The sequence below is a fragment of the Eleutherodactylus coqui genome, chromosome 1 (genome assembly GCF_035609145.1).
Source record: "Eleutherodactylus coqui strain aEleCoq1 chromosome 1, aEleCoq1.hap1, whole genome shotgun sequence".
Lineage (NCBI taxonomy): Eukaryota > Metazoa > Chordata > Amphibia > Anura > Eleutherodactylidae > Eleutherodactylus > Eleutherodactylus coqui.
In genome coordinates, this window is record NC_089837.1 from 160,406,742 (window position 1) to 160,429,308 (window position 22,567).

The window sequence follows — 22,567 nt, forward strand, 5'->3', positions numbered from 1 at the left end:
AAATGGCCAAGCATGTGTAGAGTTTTCTCCATGCACTTGGCAGTTGCTATAATTCCCATTACCTTAAAGGGGTTTTGTCACAAAAAAAAAAAAAGGGTACCCACCTATTTCTTCCCCGTCAAAATCCTTACCACATCTTCTTCTAGCTGAGATTCTCCAGGCCCCCAGGTCATCTCACCGCATGCTGGCCGTCTTGTTATGTAGCTGGCATTCCTCACATTCCTTCCGGCCAGGTCAGTGAAGCTCAGGTCCCTGTGCTGTAGCGTTCACTGCCTAGGAAGGAATTCAAATCTATTTCAGAGGCAGCTCACATGAGCAATCTCTGAAGAAGATCAGTACTTCCCCTGCTGGCCTGTGAGCTGTGACGTAACTTACATTGGTTGGCAGGCAGAAGACTGCCGGCAATGTACGTAAGCTCACAGGAAGGAGAAGAATCGGTCAGCTCAAGGTGAAGTGATTTCCCCCCCCCGGACTGCAAGAGACAAGAGAAGATAGAGGATGATCTGGTAAGTAGACTGAAGGAGGAGGAATGGATAAGTGTAGATTTTTTTTTAATGTCAGAACCCCTTTAAATAAAGAGTTCCCTCCACATTAGCTCTTCTTTAGACCACTGTTTTCCTGATAGGTGGGATGCAAAAGAAATAAGACCTCTTATTAAACATAAGGCGTATGTACTATATATGGACCAAGCCAGATGTAAGATTGTTAACCAATTATAGGTATATTCGACTCAGATATTTTGGTGGGATGGAAAAAGACCAAATCTTGTCCTACACATCTACACATTAAAAGTGTAGCATAAGATCCGATCTGGTTATTTTGCATATTTACACAACTAGTCATCACTACGTGTTGATATCTCCTATCTAAAGGCCCATTTAGACACAAGGATTATCACTCAAAATTCGCTCAAAAGCCATCTTTTGAGCAATAATCGTTTTGTGTAAATCTTTCAGTTTTCTGCCAAAGCATGGATTTCAGTTCTGCTTGAAATCCGTCATTCAGCAGAGCAGTTGATAAGACGGACTGCTGTGTTCTGCAGGGGGAGAGCTGATTACCTTGTCTCAGCTGTTCTCAGCTGTCAGCCCCACTGGCAGAACAAAGAGAATTTATTCAGGGAACAGCGGGTGGTCCTCTGAATAAATTCAGCTCCTGGCAGTTCACATGCTACTAATTAGTACCAATTAGTAGATTATGCAAAATGATCGCTCAAAAGCCATCTTTAAGGTGTCTTAATGCACCTTAAGGAAGGACAGAAGGTGGAATATAATGGAGGCTGGAGTGGAGAGGTGAGTATTGAACATTGAAGAATTAGCAGGTAATCTTGAATTAAATAATATAATCCAAGTAAACTACAACCACAATTAAATCGATATAGCACACTTAGTAAAAGTTACACTTACTTTACTATGAGTGGCACAGCTGTGGATGTTTCCGGAATCTTTTTAGCTATCAGGAAGAGAAATACGGTCTGAGCCAGCACGATATTGATGGATACTGTACATTTCTGACCTCCCGCTTAAAAAAAACAGAAACAATTTGGAACAAAATGTTGAAGATAATACTTCTACCTGCACTTTTTATGATTCCCTTATTCTTTCATTCTTGTACAATCAAATGCTGTTTACTCTTTTATAGTCAGTTACTATTCTATACCCCTTTTTACATTTTACTAGTTCACTCAGCATTTAGGTAAGCTTCGCCATATGTCTGACATAACTTCAGCAGAAGCAACTAAATCAATCCAAATACATTAAAATAGCTACACCACTCATGATAATAGACTAATAGTGACTAATACCTTTTGCAGGAAGGAAATAAACCAGGACACTAACAAATGAAATGAGAACACAGGGAACAATGATGTTGATGATGTAGAAGAGAGGCTTCCTCTGAATGATGAGATAGAAGACGATGGCCTGGTAATTGATGTCATCTGGAGTATACCGATTGTCTATGATCTTCTTGGCTGGCATGTGTTTTATTACCCATTCACCATTTTCTAAAATTTTAATTTCAAGAAAATGTAATCAGTGAAATGAGTCACTGTGCTTCTGAAATTTGCAGCAATTCATTATTACTTAAATTCATTGAAATCACATAATTTGTACAGACCGAATACCCTCCCTTAATTGCTAGACATGCCACATTGGTCATTCTCTTGTCACAAGCAAAGAAGGGCAAACGCTGACCAGACACATGGGATCACTGATTCATGTGTAGCTCTTATAGAGAAGAGCGGAAAGACACTTCTAGTAACATATATTTCAAGAAGAAGGAACCAGTTGGTAGGTAGGGCAATCAAACATTTTATAGCCACAAGACAAGAAGCTTGAGAAAAGTGTCTTGAGTGTCATGGACAACTTTTTGCATATAGCTTTGTACCTGTGAATGCTTCCGGGTCTATTTCAATCCATTCTATTGTCTCTCCATCTTTTTCTGTCAGGAGTAATTCAATCTCATTGGCACTGTATGTCTGGGACCTAGGTAAAGAGTAATTGGAAGGTTTTATGGACTACAGAAAATGTACTGGTCTCAGATGTTTTCCTTTGACCTCTGCAATAAGCTTTACCAGACTTCAAAATACAAGACTAGGTCCTGCCGATTAATTCACCTATACAATCATAAGATTTACCATCAAATAGGAGAACATATCAGAAAAAAATCTACCTACAAAATGTATTAACCCCCTAGTGATTTATCCTACATTATGAAGTACACAAAGGGGCCTTTTGCTTATATTTATGCAATCGGTTGTTTTTGGTCTCCTATTTTTGGTATGTTATAGACATTTCCCCATGGTCTGTCTAGTAAGTTTGCAATTCAATAAATTCTACTTTGCACTTATAAATAGATATCCACATACTTACTGAAACACCATGGAGCAGTTCTGCCAATCAAAGGGGAAATATGTCACAACAACAGGGCAATTGCTTTGATAGATTGCAGGAGGCAGCCAGTAGATGGAACCATCATGAGAAACCAAGGTGTTGGCATAAAGAGCAATGTCAAAGATGCCATCCACACTGCAAATGTAGAAGTGACTGTTAACTCTGTTAATTCTGAATATTTCCAACATTACTTATACATTACACCGGTTTCACATTTGTAGTTGAAGCAATTATTTGAAGGGAAAGTTGCTGTATACCTGTAGATTTTGGCTAAGATAGTGTCAAAGGATTACAGGCTTCAATCAGAATGTTGGAAGATGTCAGACAGTGGATTGGAAAGGGTTTATATATGTACTAGTAATGGGCTCAAGACACTTAGATATAGAACTAAATTCCTGCCACTTTTGCAGAACACTACATATCTTCCCTAGATCATCACCTGATGGGATCCCTCAGTATACACTGGCACAGGAAGAATGAGCCACAGAGGTTTACAGTGTAAACTAATGAATAGTAGATCGTCAGGGGCCTGCCCCCGGGGCCCCTGTGGATCAGCTGTTTTCTGAGCTCGTGTGCTTGTGTCCCAAGCGCATGTCTGCATGATACAAAAACCTCTGTTCGCACTACAGTGACCAAGCTTGGCATTGAGGGCCAAGTTTTCACTGAAATGTATGGGAACTTGGCCTGTAATACTAAGTCTAGCCACTGCAATGAGAACAGAGCTGTGTACTTCCTGCAATATCAACTCAGTGTATGATCGCAGTGACCCAGCAAGCAGCTGATTGGTGGGAGTCCTGGGCAATAGACTACTGCAGATCTACTTTTGATAACCTATCCTGAGGATTGGCCATTGATTGTCTAAAACTGAAGGAAGCAGCGGAGGTAATTGCTGAACCACTTGCCATAATCTTTGAAAATTCATGGAGAACAGGAGAAGTCCCAGAAGATTGGAAAAGAGCAAATGTTGTCCCTATGTTCAAAAAAGAGAAGAAGGTGGATCCAGGAAACTACAAGCCTGTGAGCCTGACTTCTATACTGGGAAACAAATTATTAAGCAGCATGAATGCAAGTACTTGGAAAAAAATGGAGTAATTAACAAGAGCCAGCATGGGTTTGTAACAAGTCATGCCAGTTGATTCTAATTTCTTTCTATGACAGAATCACTGACTGGGTTGATCAGGGAAATGTGATAGATATAGCATATCTTGACTTTAGTAGAGCATTTGACAAAGTATCTCATACCATACTTATTGAAAAAAGGACGAAATATGGGATTGACAAGGCAACTGTTAGGTGGATTCAGAACTGGCTGAATGATCGTACTCAAAGAGTTGTCATAAATGGCTGCATGAACGTTTCTTACTCACTGTTCCTGGTCAATCTGTATGTTGCAGTGTGCGAGGAGTTCTCCACATATTTGGATGGTGCTATCCATGTGGGGGAAGTTATCTGGTACAACAGATTTATAGACGACCTCTTATTTATTTAGGGGTGGTGGGGGTGGGAAGGGATCATCTGTCTGCCATGCCAGACTTTGTCTCCCAAATGAACAGCAATTATATGAATCTTCATTTTAGGGCTTCTTCAGATGGCTGCATGTGCAAATACATTCGCCACTACGGAGTTGGTTGCACATGACCCGTTTTTTTTTTTTTTTTTACTCAGACTGTTCAAACTCCACACTAGATACTGTAGTATCTTTCTCGCACGTAACGGGTGAGAATACTGCTAGTGAAAATGAAACCATTGTAATCTATGGTTTTGTTTCAGCCTGTCTTGTGGCCGTGAACATCACGGCTGCATAATGGGACAAAATCACGCCCAACTGTTTAAGCTCTTACATATAATATCTCGACAGAAGATATCCCTTTTCCTGATTTGTTATTTACAGGGTTTTACAGGCTTTCACTCAGGTACAATTTCAACCAAGTCATTACATTGCTAGACAAGAGGCTATTCAGATCTTTTGATCCAACGTGGACAGCGTGTCACATTGAAAAATTACAGTAAGGGTCCATTACAGTCATCTAAAGGAAAGAAGAATGGGTCACAAAGATGGGGTATCCCCATGTTTACAACACAATATTCCACAGATTACAACACAGTAGTCTCTATAATTATGAAATATTTACCTATCCTGCCGGAGGGAAGTGGCGGGGAAGAGTGGGGAGGAATGGGGGAGGGGGGGAGATCTCTCCCCCCTACTCACCGCTCACCCCCACCGGCACCCGAATCTTTTGAGACGAGCGGGCAGGTGCTCGCAAAAGGCATTACTCGCTCGAGTATTTGCCCTTAGCGAGTACGCTCGCTCATCTCTATTTTTAAAATCTTATCCTTAATTAACTGTTCCACTACACATGTAGTGCATGCCGTTCGTCATGCAAATTACAATATGTGGGATCAAAAATGAGACCTCTTAAAAAACGTATTGAGGAGCATATATATCACATGTGTCAAACACAAGGCCCGCGGGCCGAATCCGGCCCGCTGCCTTGTGTTATGTGGCCCGCGGCGTGCCGAGTAGTGATTACCAGCTGGGGTGCCGCAGCTCCCCGCTGGTAATCACACTGACAGCGCTGATCCCTTCTCCCCTGAGTCCCCTGCTCTTCAGTTCCGCAGGAGAGGACTCAGGGAGGAAGCGTGCCGTGCTGCTCACTGATGTCAGTGCACACCCGGACGCATATGAACTTTTTCCACAAGACTTCTGCACTAGTCAGCAATTCCAGCAACCTGATTGGTTGTCTGGGTTGGCTGATTCCCCAAACAACCAATCAGGTTGCTGGAATTGCTCAATAGTGCAGAAGTCTTGTGGGAAAAGTTCATATGCCACCCGGGCTCAGCACCGTTCCTCCTCGGATCGTGGAGGTAAGCACATGGCTGGGGAAGGGGGAAGTTAATATCGCTGCTGGGGGGTGAGGGTTAATATTGTTGTTGCTGGGAGAAGGTTAATAATGCTGATTGCTGCCGGGGCTGAGGGAGTTAATATTGCTGGTGTGTTGGGGGGTGGGGGTGGGGGTTAAATTGTTGCTGGCAGGGGGTTAATATTGCTGCGGGGGTCGGGTGGGGTGGTAATATTGCTGGTGGGGGTGAATATTGTTGCTGGCAGGGGGTTAATATTGCTGCGGGGGTCGGGTGGGGTGGTAATATTGCTGGTGGGGGTTAATATTGCTGCTGGGAGGGGGTTAATATTGTTGCTGGCAGGGGGTTAATATTGCTGCCGGGTTGGGAAGGGGAGGAGGGGGGGGGTGTTAATATTGCTGCTGGGTGGGTGGGGGTTAATACTGTTGCTGGGAGGGGGTTAATATTGGTGCAGGGGGGAGGGGTTAATATTGCTGGTGGGGGTTAATATTGTTGCTGGGAGTGGGTAATATTGCTGCTGGGAGGGAGTAATATTACTGTAGGGGTCGCTATTACTACTGGGGCCACTGTGGGGTACCCTGTTACTACTGGGGCCACTGTGGGGATCGCTATTACTAACTGGTCTACTGTGGGGGTCAATATTTTTACTGGGGCCACTATCAGAGTCACTATTACTACTGCGACCACTATGGGGGTGTTACGGCACTCTGCCCCCCAGAGCGCCAGAGGGGGTGCCCTGATCTTCCCGCACCCCACTGTCCCTGCCTACTTGCCTCGGCCCTGGCTAACCCCAGGCGGACAACTGGGCGGCAGTCCCTGCGCTGGCTAGGGACCTGGCGACTACCTGGATGGAACTACTAACAGGGGACAGAGTGCCGACAGGAGAGGCAGGTGTAACAGACCAACAAAACTGCTAGGTGAATCAAGGCTGGAGGTGTAGCTCACAGGCAAACGAAAGGAGACTGACAAGCAACTAGGACAGACTAGAATAGACCTGACTAGAGGCTAGCAGAACCAATAACTGGCAGTGAGTTCAGGTCACTGCCAGCCTTTTAACTAAAAGCCTCCGCCCAGGGGCGGAGAGTGGGAGGAACCGACTCTCCCACTGTTGCATAAGGGAGGTGGATGAGAGCGGGCGGCACCCTACGGGCGGACACGCCCACGCCGCAGCACGCTGGCTGCTCCACGCTGCTGCACGCTGGCTGCTCCACGCCGCCGGGAGATCCCTGACAGCACAGCTCCGGGACGCCGAAGCCGAGCTCGAAGCGGCGCGCGCCGGCCGCGGGACCCAGCGCCGCCCTGCATGGTAACATTACCCCCCCTCTGACGGGGGACCTCCGGGCCCCCGGAAACTCGACCAGGCTTATCTGGAAAACGACGGTGGAACCGCCGTACCAACACGGGAGCATGAACATCACATGCGGCCACCCAGGAATGATCTTCTGGTGGAAAACCCTTCCAGGCCACCAAGTATTGTAGGATTCCTCGACACCGACGAGAGTCCAGTATCTCCTGGACCTCGTATTCGACTTCATCCCGGACCAGGGTGGGCGGAGGGGGACCGGAGGTGGGTATCACCGAAGGGACAAAAGGTTTCAGCAGCGACTTATGGAATACCCTGTGAACCCTCCATGTGGCTGGCAACCCCAGCTCGTAGGCGAGTGGGTTCACCACACGTGTGATGGCAAACGGCCCCACGTAACGTGGCGCCAGCTTCAAGGACGGGACCCGCAATTTGAGATTTTTAGAGGACAGGTATACCTTCTGTCCCACCCTGTAAGGTTCAGACACAGACAGACTCTTCCCACTGCGCAACTGCATACGGGCCCCCGCTGCCTCCAAGTTTCTCTGCACCTCTTTCCATACTCCCCGAAGCGTATCTGTGGCGTCATCCGCTGCCGGACAGAGCGACGGAGTAGGGATAGCTGTAAGGAAGCGAGGATGCTGACCGTATACACTAAAAAATGGAGACACCCCAGTAGAAGAACAAAGGCGGTTGTTTAGTGCAAACTCTGCCAACGGCAGGAACTCTGCCCACTGGTAAGCCTTTTCGCTGGCAAACAACCGTAAATATTGCACTAAGTCTTGGTTCTTCCGCTCAGTCTGACCATTAGTCTGCGGGTGGAACGCTGACCAGAAGGAAAGCGACGTTCCCAGGTTTCTGCAGAAGGCACGCCAAAACTGCGACACAAACTGAACCCCGCGATCAGATACAATATTTTGGGGAACCCCATGTAGGCGAATTATTTCCTTTACAAAAATCGTGGCAAATTCTTTTGCCGAGGGTAGCTTTTTTAACGCCACAAAATGTGCCATCTTTGAGAACCGGTCGACCACCACTAAGATAGTGGTGCACTTCTGGGATTCTGGTAGGTCAGTGATGAAATCTACTGATAAGTGAGACCAGGGGCTGGCAGGAACCGGTAGTGGTCTCAGAGGACCCTCCGGAGGACGCCGCCGACTCTTATTGCGAGCACAGACCGAGCAACCCCTCACAAAGTTGCGGATCTCCTGAGACATGCCTGGCCACCAGAAGTATCGGGAGCAAAGCTCCAGGGTCCCCTGGAACCCGGGATGCCCGGCGAGAGCCGACGAGTGGGACTCATCCATGACTCTAGGGCGTAGGGTCTCTGGCACAAACCATCTGCCCTCCGGCACCCCTGACGGAGCGTCCTGCTGAGCATCCTGTAGTTGAGGGACGAAGCTAGACTCTAACACTGCCACCACCACGCCGGGGGCTAAGATATTCTCGGGAGTCATGGTCCCACTGTCTGGTACCCCGAAACTCCGTGACAGGGCGTCCGCCTTCACGTTCTTCTCTCCGGGGATATATGTCACGACGAAGTTAAACCTGGCGAAGAACAACGCCCACCTGGCTTGACGAGCAGTGAGTCTTTTCGCATTGGCGAGATATACCAGATTCTTGTGATCAGTATATACGGTAATTGGGTGTCTAGCACCCTCAAGATGGTATCGCCACTCTTCCAGAGCCCATTTGATAGCCAACAATTCACGGTTACCCACGTCGTAGTTGCGCTCTGCTGAATTGAACTTTCGCGAAAAGAACGCACATGGGCTATAGCCAGACCTCCCACTGACTTCCTGCGACAATACTGCTCCTGTCCCCACTTCCGACGCGTCTACCTCAATAAAAAAGGGTAGTCGTGCGTCCGGCTGTATTAGCACCGGGGCAGTCGTGAATGCTTTTTTTTAGACGGCTAAAGGCCTCCAGGGCTGCAGGCGACCACTTACCCAAGTCAGCCCCCTTCTTAGTCAGGTCGGTCAGAGGTTGAGCAATAACTGAGTAATTTCTAATAAATTTGCGGTAGAAATTTGCAAAACCTAAGAACCGCTGGAGAGCCTTGAGGTTGTCGGGTCTGACCCATTGGGAGATTGCTGCTACTTTATCAGACTCCATCTGAATCTCTGTGGGGGAAATTACATAACCAAGGAAGGATACTTGTTTAGAGCCAAATGTACATTTCTCTAATTTGACAAAAAGTTGATACTCGCGCAAACGGGTCAGGACCAACCTCAGGTGCCGCACATGTGAATCCCAGTCCGGTGAGTACACCAGGATGTCGTCCAGATAAATGACCAGAAATACCCCCAGGAAGTCGTGGAAGACTGCGTTCATAAAACCCTGAAACACAGCGGGGGCATTACAGAGTCCAAAAGGCATGACCAGACATTCAAAATGTCCTAACGGGGTGTTGAACGCTGTCTTCCATTCATCTCCCTCTTTGATGCGAATTAAATTGTAAGCCCCCCTTAAGTCCAGTTTGGAGAACCAGTGAGCCCCTACCACCTGATTCAACAAGTCAGGAATTAGGGGCAAGGAGCACTGGTTCTTCACGGTGATTTTATTCAAGGCCCGATAATCCACACAAGGCCTTAGTGTCCCGTCCTTCTCTACAAAGAAGAGACCTGCCCCGGCAGGGGACCTGGACGGCCGGATATGTCGGTTGGCCAGAGCTTCCGAGACATAGGACTTGAGGGCTTCATGCTCACGACCTGACAGATTGAAAATGGCTCCCTTAGGGATGGGACCGTCGGGAATCAGGTCGATACCACAGTCCCACTCCCTATGAGGGGGCAGAGCCTTAGACAGTCGTTTGGAGAATACATCCTGAAAGTCTGACAAATACTCCGGAATGAGCACCGTATCTGCGGAACACACAGCTATGGTAGACAGGTGATTGTGACACGATGACCCCCAATGAGTCAATTCCCGGGTGGACCAATCAAATTGGGGGTTGTGCAGTGCCAACCAGGGCATACCAAGCACCACATCAACCGACATTTTTTCCATCACCAGGAAAGACAGTTCTTCCGAGTGGAGGACCCCCACCGTGAACTGTAATCTTGGGGTCCTCCAACGTACCAAGCCTGTAGAGAGAGGGGTAGCATCAATGCTGGTAAAATGAATTGGCGTCTTCAACGCCACAAATTCCGCCATCAGAGAACGGACAAAACCCAGACTTATCAAGTTAGCGGCTGCTCCGGAATCAATAAACGCCCGCCCTGATCGGGAAAAATCCCCGAATCTAACATGACACGGTACCAAAAGTTTAGGAAGTACCTGAAGTCCTAGGCGATCCTCCCTGCAATCGCCTAGGACTCGGAGTTTTCCGCCGGTTCCGGCTGCGGGCGTTGAGACCTCAGTGGGCAGGTTATCACCCGATGTCCAGCTTTCCCGCAGTAGAGGCAGAGACGATGCAACAAACGGGTCCGGCGTCGCTCTTTGGGGTCCAGCGGGTCCACCTCCATTGGCTCGGGCGCAGAGACTGGTAAGGAGGAGGAGGGACCAGGGCCACTGACCTCCCTGACTCTACGGGTCTGCCGGTCCTGCTTCCTAGACCTGAGCCTCCTATCTGCTCTCACCGCTAGCTCCATAGCCTCCCTTAAGGACCCGGGAACGGGATGGGAAATTAACAGGTCTTTAACTGCGTCCGAGAGGCCCTGCAGAAAAACGTCCTTCAGCGCGCTATCGTTCCATGTCGTGTCCCCCGCATAGCGTCTGAAGTTGGAGCAATAATCCTCCACACACGACAACCCCTGCCGCAGCGCCAACAACCGTGAAACCGCCAACCCCGCTCGGTCCGGTTCGTCGAAGATACCCCCGAGTTCCTGAAAAAAGGAGTCCACGGACTGCAGGCAGGAGGAACCCTCGGGGATGGAGAAAGCCCATGTCTGTGCCGAGCCCCGCAGCAGGGACATTATCAGCCCGACCCTCTGAGCCTCCGACCCGGAAGAACGGGGACGCATGCGAAAAAACAGGCGACACGCCTGTCGGAAAACAAAAAACTTGTTCCTCTCCCCAGAAAACACCTCGGGAAGAGGGCACTTGGGTTCGGGGCTGGTTGAGGCGTCCGACCCCTGCGACACCCCCCGCTGCTCCTGGGCCACCATGCGGGCGGATAAATCCTGGATCACAGGCACCAGGGCCTGCAGCTGGTTCGTGAGGGAACTGATCGCCTCCATGACAAAAACGGTTTTAAAAGGGCCAGTTATTATGTTACGGCACTCTGCCCCCCAGAGCGCCAGAGGGGGTGCCCTGATCTTCCCGCACCCCACTGTCCCTGCCTACTTGCCTCGGCCCTGGCTAACCCCAGGCGGACAACTGGGCGGCAGTCCCTGCGCTGGCTAGGGACCTGGCGACTACCTGGATGGAACTACTAACAGGGGACAGAGTGCCGACAGGAGAGGCAGGTGTAACAGACCAACAAAACTGCTAGGTGAATCAAGGCTGGAGGTGTAGCTCACAGGCAAACAAAAGGAGACTGACAAGCAACTAGGACAGACTAGAATAGACCTGACTAGAGGCTAGCAGAACCAATAACTGGCAGTGAGTTCAGGTCACTGCCAGCCTTTTAACTAAAAGCCTCCGCCCAGGGGCGGAGAGTGGGAGGAACCGACTCTCCCACTGTTGCATAAGGGAGGTGGATGAGAGCGGGCGGCACCCTACGGGCGGACACGCCCACGCCGCAGCACGCTGGCTGCTCCACGCTGCTGCACGCTGGCTGCTCCACGCCGCCGGGAGATCCCTGACAGCACAGCTCCGGGACGCCGAAGCCGAGCTCGAAGCGGCGCGCGCCGGCCGCGGGACCCAGCGCCGCCCTGCATGGTAACAGGGGGTCACTATTAGGGCTCGTTCACACGGGCGTAATTGCATTTCGGTCGCACAAATACGCTACGTATTTGCGCAATCGAAAATCGCTGATGCCTGCGTATTTGGGCACGCAGAAAAGAACGCAGATGGGCCCCTGAGATGGTGCGCAAATATGCATTGAATACATAGGCTTCCTGCGCATTCACCACGTATTTGCGCGGCCCATTCACTTCAATGGCCTATCGGGGTGCGTAGTTTGAAACAATATAGGTCATGCTGTGTGAGAATATACATTATGTGAATGAAATCATTGACATCAATGGCTTCTGTTCTCTGCATATTATGTACGCAAATACGCTGGTGTGAACAGGCCCTTACTGTACTGTCTTATAATCGGCCCTTTGAAGTTCACCAAAAACCTGATGTGGCCCCTGGTGAAAATGAGTTTGACACCCCTGATATATATGATTCCTCTCATGTTGGTAACTGCAAAATTACTGCAGTATGGCAACACTTTTGATCTGTACATTAGAGCAATCTTACATCATTTCAGGGTCTTGAGAGGGTTAACAATCCTAGTAGAGGTGGAGACTAGGAGGCAAAATTGAGAAATAGAGAAGCCTTTGGATAATGTTTCTGGACAGTCTGGAGGTTTGAATTACCATTCTGTTTTACTTCCTATTTATCGATGTTTTGTGTTAACATGTTCTGGTATACCACACTGTGGATTGAGGTCATGTACATCCTGAATATGATTCAGTGATTGATTATGCACCATATGTGTAGAAGTGGTTTGTTTTTAACCAAAGGCATGAGGTTGGGAGTGAGGAAGATGTGATTGTTCTCAGTAAGAGAAACCATGCAATCTTGTAGATATGATAGCTTTTAATGGCTAACAAAAATACATGATGTTATAGCGAGCTTTTGAACCTACTCAGGGTTCTTCCTCAAGAAGAACCTGGTTTGTGAGGCTTGAAACATGTAAAAAGCGTTCCTTTTTTTCCCGTCTGCTTATATAAGAATTTTTTTAAGGATGCTATGATAAAAATTTCATTTTTAACTTTATATGGAAGAAATCTTGTGCTTTGGAATTGGATCCATCTGTGGCTGAAGTGGCTTTCCTGCCTGCCTGCACCATGCTATTTAGATTTAAGAATAGTGTTTGCTGTGGATGAGCCAGTGTCATTTTTTCTATTGATTAATCAGCTGCACATCTCCCTGTTCACACAAGGAGATATATATCGAGCACAGAGCATTTTTAAGCTTGGATATAAAAGCTGATCAGCCAATGAATGATTATGTCCTTATTTGTCAGCTGATCATTGGCTATTTTATATTGCCTGATGATCAAGCAAAATTGGGCAGGTTCGGGTGACCATACCTGCTCAATTATTGAGCCATATTAAAAGGCCATTAACATCCTATTAATTAGACATAATTTTATATACACATTGATCAGCATAGCCTTGAAACCACCACTTAATATTGTGTAGGTCTCCTTCATGCCACCAAAGCAGCTCTGAAGACATCCTGTGGTCTCTGGCTCCAAAATGTCAGTAGCAGATTCTTTAAAGGCCAGAGACACCTTTGAGGACCCTTTCTTAACCAAATTCATGTATTTTGCATTAAGCATAATTTTTGCAATAAGGTTTACCATATTTTTCGCCTTATAAGACGCACGGGAAAATAGGGGGAAAAAAATCAGTACTCACCTTACCCGGCGTTCTGCGGCGCTGCTGCAGGCTGTCGCTCCCTCCTGGTCCCCGGCAGAGCATTGCTTTCTGGACACAGGGCTTGAAATCCCCACCTCCAGAAAGCTAATACTGTGATTGGCTGAAGGTGCACGTGTGTTAGCCAATCACAGCCATTCAATGATGTCATTGAATGGCTGTGCTTGGCTGACGGCATGTGTTAGTGAATCACAGTATTAGCTTTCTGGAGGAGGGGATTTCAAGCCCTGCGTCCAGAAAGCAATGCTCTGCCGGGGACCAGGAGGGAGCGACAGCCTGCAGCAGCGCCGCAGAACGCCGGGGGAGGTGAGTACTGATTTTTTTTTTTGACAGGAGGAGAGAAATCTTCTAACTGATCGCATATTTGTTCACGCGATCGCGAATTTAATGCGCAATCGCGCCAAATAAATCACATCTGCGCGTTAAATTCGCGATCGCGCTAAAAATGGCTCAGCTTAGAAGTTAATTCAGGAGAGGAAAAAAAGGGGCTGGAGACTGAGCTGTCAGACAAGTCACTGCCCGATGTACTTGTAAAGAAAGGCTTTCTGCAACTTGCTATATACTGTGATATAAAGAATCTGCAGAAGCCATAAGTTCTAACCACCTAATATTAGGATGTACTACATGATCTAGCATTTTGGAGATGCTATAACCCACAATTTGACACTTATCAAAATCTCTCAGATCCTCCTTACACTTATCCATTTTTTCTGCTTTCAACACATCAACTTCAAGAATTGACTGTTTACTTGCTGCCTAATATATCCCACCACTTGACATGTGCCATTGAAATGAGATAATCAATAATGAGTTTTATTTATTTCACTTATCAGCGGTGTTAATGCTAAGGCTGATCGGTGCATACCTCAAGGCTGGCCAAATACAATCTACTTTAGCAAAAAGATCAGAAATCCTTGCATGTTTGATATTGTATCCATGCAGTGCTGTGATGAAGAAGCCACCTAGTGAAACAAGCACCTCGAAACAGAGAAGACCAATCTACATAACTTTTTACGCTTGTTCTGACTGGTCTTGGATATTACTAACTTGTTTTCTAGTCCAATATCTGGAAGCCACACCATGGTGGAGGGGATACGTGTGATTTTAATGCCATCATATTCCACGGGGTTCCAGCTGAGGCGATAGTCTATCCATTGCTGAAAGAATAGTAAAAGAGAAGCTCATTAGAATTGCACATGGAGGTTAATATGTACCAGAGTAGAGGCTGATGTGAGCCTATAGCTAGTATAGAACATACTAAGGTCACAATATCTTGTACCATTATTTAACATGCTTACCATTTCAACCCATACATTGGTGGTCAAGGCCTCTTTTCGTTCATTCTGCAAGGAGAATGGAAGAAAAAAAGTATAAAATCCAAAATGGAATGACTAAAAGCTCATTTATTGTTTTGTAGTTCTGTTGGTTAAAATATGGTTGCTGCATACAAGATATGTAATTTATGATATGATGAGGATGTTTTTTGCTTGCTCCCTCTAGCATCCAATAAGTATAGTTGTGATTTGCCCAGTCTCAGACACAATTTTACAATTTACCGTATATATAAGAATTCATGTACGTAAAATACATTTTTGTTAAATCTGTTTGGGAAATTTATTAGGACTGGGTTGTCATACACTAGTCTTAATCAAAAGTCCATTGGCGTAAAATGTGTCAAATTTATTAAGAGGTGCATGTAAAAGGCACAACTTTTTTATGCCTTAAAAGTGGTGTACAGCCTTGATAAATATAATACTTTGGCATACTCCAGAGCTGAATTAACAGTTCTGCAGGTTTTAGAGCTGAAATCCTTCAGCTGTGTTCACACTTGCGTTAGAGCTTTCCATTTTTCTATTCTGTATTTGGAGCAAAAAAAAGGAATTAAAACGGAATAAAATGTTTCCATTTTTCCCCATTTATTTCAATGACTTTTAAACAAAAAAACAGAAAGCTTTCAATTTGCTTCTGTTCCGTTATGTTTGAGTTATTTTAGTGTAAAAACTAATGCTGCATACTGCACTATTGTTCTGTTAAAATGACGGAAATATAATTGCACAGAAGCAAATGAAAGCTTTCCCTTTTTTTTATAAACCCATTGAAATCAATGGGGAAAAATGGAAATTTTTAATTCCATTTCGCCACTCCAAAAATGGAACTGCTAGACGGAAAGGCCTAACGCAAGTGTTAACACAGCCTAATATGCTTTATAGGAGGACAGATTGGAATTTTTTTATTCTTAATTTCTACTTTGATAAGAGTAACAAAAGTTAATGGAAAAAAAACAAATAGAAGAGCTGTTTTTTTAAGCCTATGTTACTACACTATGCAATGTATGCACAGAGCTTTTCTGGTGACTTGAATCTTGGAGATACAACAGGCTCTGCACAGTCACCTGTTGGGGAAATTAATGATCTACACTGCATTATATAGGTTCAGCTAAAACCTGTCCGTTTCCAGTGACAACAAGCGGAATACCGTGATAATCACGGCAGCATAACGCGACAAAATGGACCCACTGATTTCAATGTATTTCAGTGGTTTTGTTTTCACTATCGTTAAAGCGGTGTCAGGCGGCTGTATGCACAACTACGCCTGCCAGTATGGAATGTAGTTGTACATGAACAAGGTTTTTCTTTTTCCTCGCTAACCATTCAAACTTTGAGCCAGGAGTTTGGAAAAAATAGCGGGAAATTAGGTCTAGCCCTATTTTAGGGTAAGTCCTAATCTGTTGTGTGAATATCGCCTTATTTACACATGATACATTTCATCAGACATTGGCATTAAAAGACCGGTATAAAATATTGAGTTTAATTTCTATGTAAATCCAGTTATCACATGATTTCATATAAAGATGTTCATGACACCAAAAAAGTTACAAAAAGCACACACCTAATTAGTGTCTGACAGCTGAAGGTCTAGCCAATATTTGTATTTCAATTCATCATATACAGGTAGTACATACCAGCGAGATGAGATTTGTAAGGGTTAATTTTAGGCTGACACTGATAATGTCCCCGTCCTGTTTTGCTGGACGCAAGTCCTTGTTGTAATTCTTCATCAGATTTTTGAGAAGTCTTTCTTCCTCATTGTGACATAAGACCACTGGGAGAAAAATGAGAGAAGTAAACGTATTTATATATATATATTTATATATATATATATATATATATATATATATATATATATCTACAGAGATGTCACAAAAAGGAATACAATATAATCTGATTGCAGGTTTAGGTTGGGTTTATATGGGAAAGCTATCGGACAAATAATTATCGTTCAAACGAGTGACTTTGAGAGATAGTTTTCACAAAAAATATGGGACCAGACAGGGTACTGAGAAAGAAATTGCTCAGTAATTGCTTGTCGCTTTGTTTCAGAGAGCTGAAACAAAGTGACTAGTAAGTGACTTCTTGCTCAGCAGAAGCAGTCAATCCCTTTTTTCTGAATGACTGCCTGTTCACTTTGAATGGAGGTGGGCTGCCAGAGGAGATCTCTGGTGTCAGGCCCATATTCACCACTAAACACTGGAAGGCCAGTGCCTAGGGCGGCTACTTTCAGAGGGCGGTGACAGCAGACAGAGTAAACTGTTTTTTAAACTCCTACTCTTGCCTCCCTACAAAGATTAAGGCAAAATCGTCATATCTATGAGGGGGAAGGTGTCAGCGGAGGGCATAAACAGCCCAGTTGAACAGTAGGCAGAGCAAAGAGGAAAGAGAGGAAAGATGTTCCTCCCTCTCCTGGGCACTGTGAGCGCTGATAGGTGATAGAGTGAGGATTAGCAGGTTTACCTCTGCAATGCTCTGTCAATCCAACCCAAGGCTACAAACTGACGGAGCCTCTCCAAAACCACCTTCCAGACTACCAGATTGCAGCCAGAACTGCAGTGTAAGTTTTACAGCAGCACCTAAGTCACACTGAAGATGTTTATTTGAGTAATGCCTTGTAGACAAGGCTGGTGTATGGGTGTTGCATCAGACATATTCCTGGAGAGTTCAAGGCAGGCAGTCCTGTCACTGTACATTCCTGAGGGGCAGCTCAGACAGAGAATCATTCAGTCCAGGCCAGCTGCATAATTTTTGGACTACAAATGAGCTTTATGTTGTCAATATATTAAGTCCAACGCTGTGTTCAAATTTTGTGGTCTGTCCGAAGCTAACTTGCAGCTAAAGCTAAAGCACTTGCAAGTCGGTGCAACCATGCAGTTCAGCCCAAATATCAATTTGATTGTAAATGGCAACATGGCATTTCAGCCAATGTGCACCATGTACAAGCAAATTACTTAGATCTATGTTGAATTAGATGGATGCATTGACTTACTAGTATTACAGCATCAGCCACAAGGCAGCCACAAAATGTGAACACAGCCTAAAACATACAGTGTATACTGTAAAGATCCTATATCTACCCAGCTAATTAAAAGATTATCCAATGGACTTGGAGTGAATAACCCTTTGCCTGTGTTCCCCCTTACAGAATTGTGAACCTCTCCCATCCATAGGAATACCACAAATGAAGATCTACCTTTAAAGGGGTTATCCGAGGACATGTTATTACTTAGACTGCAGTAGTGAATTAACAGAATGCATACTCACCCTTCTCTGTTCTCTCACCGCTGTCATCTTGCTGTCTCTCCAGTCCCCGATGGCAATGATATCCCTAACAAAATGGCCATGTGACCGTTGCAGCCAATCACTGGCTTCCTTCAGCAGGTGAATATCTGCAGCACTCACGTGATCTCTTGTTGTTCAATAGAAAGATGAGGGCAGCAGGCTTTGGTGCAATATAATTTATTCCTCTGCGACAATAAAAACAACCAACAAATTAACAAAGCCCCAAAGCGGTCGAAACGTTGCCGGTTGTTTTTAGTGTCTCAGAGGAATAAAGAAGCTTTTGATACTATATTGCACCAAAGCCTGCTGCCCTCATCTTTCTATTGGACTTTGCAAGAATTGTTGGTTCACTATTAGAGATGAGCGAGCATACTCGTCCGAGCTTGATGCTCGTTCGAGTATTAGGGTGCTCGAGATGCTCGTTACTCGAGACGAGCACCACGAGGTACTCGTCTCGATTAAACGAGCACTGACCATTGAATTCAATGGAGCCGGCAATACAGCCGGCTCCATTGAAAGCAATGGGCTGCCAGCGAGCGCGGGATGAATTTTCGGGAAGGGCTTAAAAATATAAGCCCTTACCTGAAAATCATCCTAAAATGTGTAAAAATTAAAAAAAAATGTATACTCACCTTTCCGCTGAACTACTTAAAGGGGTTATTTGGGAATAGTAGTCCGTAAAACCTTGTTCAGCTTGAAGTCCCAATATAAGGGACCTTTCACCCAGGACGGAATTGTCCACAGGACACAGCACAGATGTGGATTTAGTCAACTAGCACGGATTTTGTTGCATTTTTAACTGCAGAATGTATTCTGTGGAACATCTTGTACAATGTTTTGCACCCTTTTCTTCAGGTTTTAGTTGCGGAATTAAATCTCCTGTATGTTAGAAATCCACAATAACAATGCTGCAAGACGTTCGTAATTCTGCAGCAGAAAGCTTTTCGGTAGTGGAACTGAATTTTGCAGTCTTGAAGTAAAGACATGGGGATTTTAACAGATGCAGAATTCAAGCCCCATAGGAATAACACTGTGACGCAGGAATGCCGACGTGGACAAATTCTGTCACATGTGAATGGAGCCTAAAACATCACATTACCCCACCAAGATCCAAACTAACCTGCAAACAAGACGAACTCAAACAGGATAAATGTTACCCTTTCATGTCATCTGCTATACATAAACAATAATGGCACTATGGAAATCCCTTCATATGTCATGGTGAACAGTGACCACGGTGTCTAAGTGATTCTACAAATGGAGGATGCCAATGTCACCCAATTGGTACCCTTGCAACATGATCACAAGGTGCTAATGGCTATTAAACCCTGCCAGAGGTATAATACACTGAATATAGAAATCTAGAAATATTGCAGTTGTCAAGTTTTGTGTTAACAATAATGACCTGTACTATAAAATGAACACATTATATATCCTGCACAGTGAAAACCATAAACCATAATGCAAAAATTGGATTTTATGTTCTTCCTGCCTTTCTAATAACAGAATAAAAAGTGATTTAAAAAAACGTACAGCACAATGGTAACAATCAAAACTACAACTCTTCCCATAAAAGAACAAGACCTCACAACTGTCAATAGGAAATATATGGTCCTCAGAGTATGGTGACACAAAAATAAATGTTTTTCTTTTTTAAAAGCTATGCAAAAGTAGTAAAACAAAAAATATAAGCTGCTGCCTGAGTTATCTCGCAGTGACTTACTACCTGCTAGCCATTGAAAACCCATGCACTTCTGGCTAAGCATTTGTGTATGGGGGTTAGGAGGAATATGCAGCTGCCATACTAACGACTGTTTGGTTGACAGCTATGTAAAGTGTACAGTCATCTTTAGGGTACGGTCCTACACTATATAAACTGTACACAGCCAAAACCCTGCTTGTCTGTGACAGTCAATAGCCTAAAGATTTTGTCGCTACACGAACAGTATTACTAGCAAACTTTTATGCTCATTGGCCCTTGTGGGTGGAAAGGGTTTTGCCCCTATGTGGTTTCTGCAGTGTAGGACTGTAACCTTAGTCTACCCCAAAATAAATGTCCAAGGACTGCAGAGATTATCATAAAAAATTGCTTATTGAGAATAACATATGTAATAAAAGCATTTCAAAAACAGAACATGAAGGAAATGCAGCATCAATACAAGGGAAATACATCACCTCAGGTCACACATATAAGACGTTCCCAAAGAAAGCCATGCTCATATTAACCTACAATAGCCACAATAATAATGCACAAAATAAGGTGTTACCATGTAAGTGAGGGTCTGGAAAGCCCTGCACCACGATGCTCACCTTCCGGCCTTAGGTTCATCCAGGGGGACATTTTATTTTGGGGTGGTTATATTGGTTGATGTGTGGGACTGTCATTTTTGGTGGGCTATAGTTGTCTTCATATAGGATTCACATGGAACCTTAGTCTGCCTCGCCAATAGGGGCTTGAGCATTAGAAGTTCCTATGGCAGCATGAAGTCTTTATACAGCCCTGTCCGGTGTGCTCTGTCTCCATTCACTGAACGACCAATAGTCATCTCACAAAAAGCCACAGCCTCAACCTGTGACTCTGTCTGTGGGCATATTGAGTATTCAACTTTTGTGTCCACTTTTGTGGGAAGTTTCTATGTACTGTATTTTGGGTTGTACAATTTCTATTGGCAATGAGAAAGAAATGATATTGAGGAAATCCCTCTTATTACAGCTACAATTTGTATCACCGTAGCTGTGGTGGAGACTACACTTGTGATGTTCTCATAGTTCATGGCAGTGTGGGTAGTGAAGATATACCACATGTACCACCCTTTTATGTGCATGTTCACTTAATAGAATAGACACTTTTATTAATAAACGTTAATATTTGTATCATACGCCAACTATCAGGAATGGATATACCTAAAACATTGCTGTTAAACCCAAAGAGCTGCAGTGTCTGAGATCAATGCATATAAACCAAATACAGTAAATTACATAGGTCACATTCATTGCTTTGTTATAAGAGGAAGAGCTGCATGTACTAAAATGTGCAAGCCATTTCATTCAAATATCTGTTATTTCTAAACAACAATCTCTTGTCTTATGCAATGCTAAATCTGCACTGCTGCTAGTATTTTAGGGTGGTTTTACTCATGGGGTTAAGAAAAAACAAAAAAGTTGCTGTTTTTGAGCCAAGCCAGAAGTAAATCCAGTGGGAAGTACTTTCTGTATATTTCCCATAAATTTTGCAAATCCACTTTTGGCTTTGGTTGAAAAATGCATGAAAACTGCCATAAAACAGTGACTTTTTCCCCCCAAAACCTGTGTGAAACCACCTTCAGATTGCAATTCCATATCTGAAGACTTTCTCCACGGTAGTGAAGTAGTTATAACTGTATGTTAGTTCTGCATCTAATATTCTCTTAAAATGATGCACTGCATTTATGAATTAGTGCCAGACATATAAAGCATAGTGCAGGATCAGATGCGGGCCTACCTGTCAGGCACAGAGAGAGTAGCACAACCACGCTGTCCATGCTTTCATCTCATGTCCTCCGTGTGGAGTGAATTGAACCTCTCTGCAATGTCTGGAATGGTTATTTTAGGGTCTGAGCAGACCCCTGGGACACTATTACCAGCTGTTCCAGGATTGTCAGCTGTTGATACCAAAGAAGACAAAGGGAAATGACAATGTACCGCATTACCGAGACTGGTGATAGGATCATAAAGTGATCGGGAACTTTTGCTGTCAGTAGAGGGCTGCATTGCATTATAAAAAATGGTCATGCAGTGACTATCATCGGATATGTATTATTATAATACTGAGCATGAGAACTGCACCTCTTCTAGTACAGGACATTTACAATAAATCCTTGCAATACAGTCAAAAATACATTTCTGAGGCTATAACATTGGGATAATGATCACTCGGTCAGTCTCAGTCAATTTTCTATTGAGATTGCCTGAACGATCGTTTTCCCAATGTTGGATTTTTTTGAGGTGTATTTTTGACAGGCAACTGAAAATAGTCTGAAATATCGAGTGTATGGCCATCTTTACTAGCGTCAGCAAATAGTGAGAACGTCATTTACTTTTATTTATGATTGGATGTCTGCCTTAAAAATAAGTATTTTAGCAAGTAAATAAAATCTGGACAAGGTGTATTCACATGGACGATGTACACTTAGAAACACATGATGTATGTTTTAACACTTACTACACGTCTAAATCCAACCAAAACCATTTACAGCCTTAAAGCCATTCTGTTCCCAACCACGTTTACACTGGTTTATTTTGGTCAGCATTACGCATCAATATCTGTAAGGCAAAACTAGGAGTGGGTTCAGAATAAGATGTGCAAATCTCTTCATCATGGAT

The 22,567-nt window shown here is 44.6% G+C and overlaps 1 protein-coding gene across 2 annotated transcripts in view; it reads right to left on the reverse strand.

Annotated features, from left to right (window-relative positions):
• CHRNG (cholinergic receptor nicotinic gamma subunit) overlaps window positions 1-21,759 on the reverse strand; it is a 29,561-nt gene extending 7,802 nt beyond the window's left edge. Inside the window, exons 1-8 of one of the 2 annotated variants that reach the window (XM_066602593.1) lie at window positions 21,687-21,759; window positions 16,555-16,694; window positions 14,891-14,935; window positions 14,640-14,749; window positions 2,871-3,026; window positions 2,386-2,483; window positions 1,802-2,002; window positions 1,404-1,449 (exon numbers count right to left, since the gene is read on the reverse strand). In XM_066602593.1, the coding sequence (XP_066458690.1) occupies window positions 1,404-1,449; window positions 1,802-2,002; window positions 2,386-2,483; window positions 2,871-3,026; window positions 14,640-14,749; window positions 14,891-14,935; window positions 16,555-16,694; window positions 21,687-21,726 (836 nt within the window). In that variant the 5' untranslated portion in view covers window positions 21,727-21,759. Of the gene's footprint in view, window positions 1-1,403; window positions 1,519-1,801; window positions 2,003-2,385; window positions 2,484-2,870; window positions 3,027-14,639; window positions 14,750-14,890; window positions 14,936-16,554; window positions 16,695-21,686 lie in introns of both variants that reach the window. The other variant, XM_066602585.1, reaches the window with a different exon arrangement.
• Window positions 21,760-22,567: the final 808 nt, after the last annotated feature.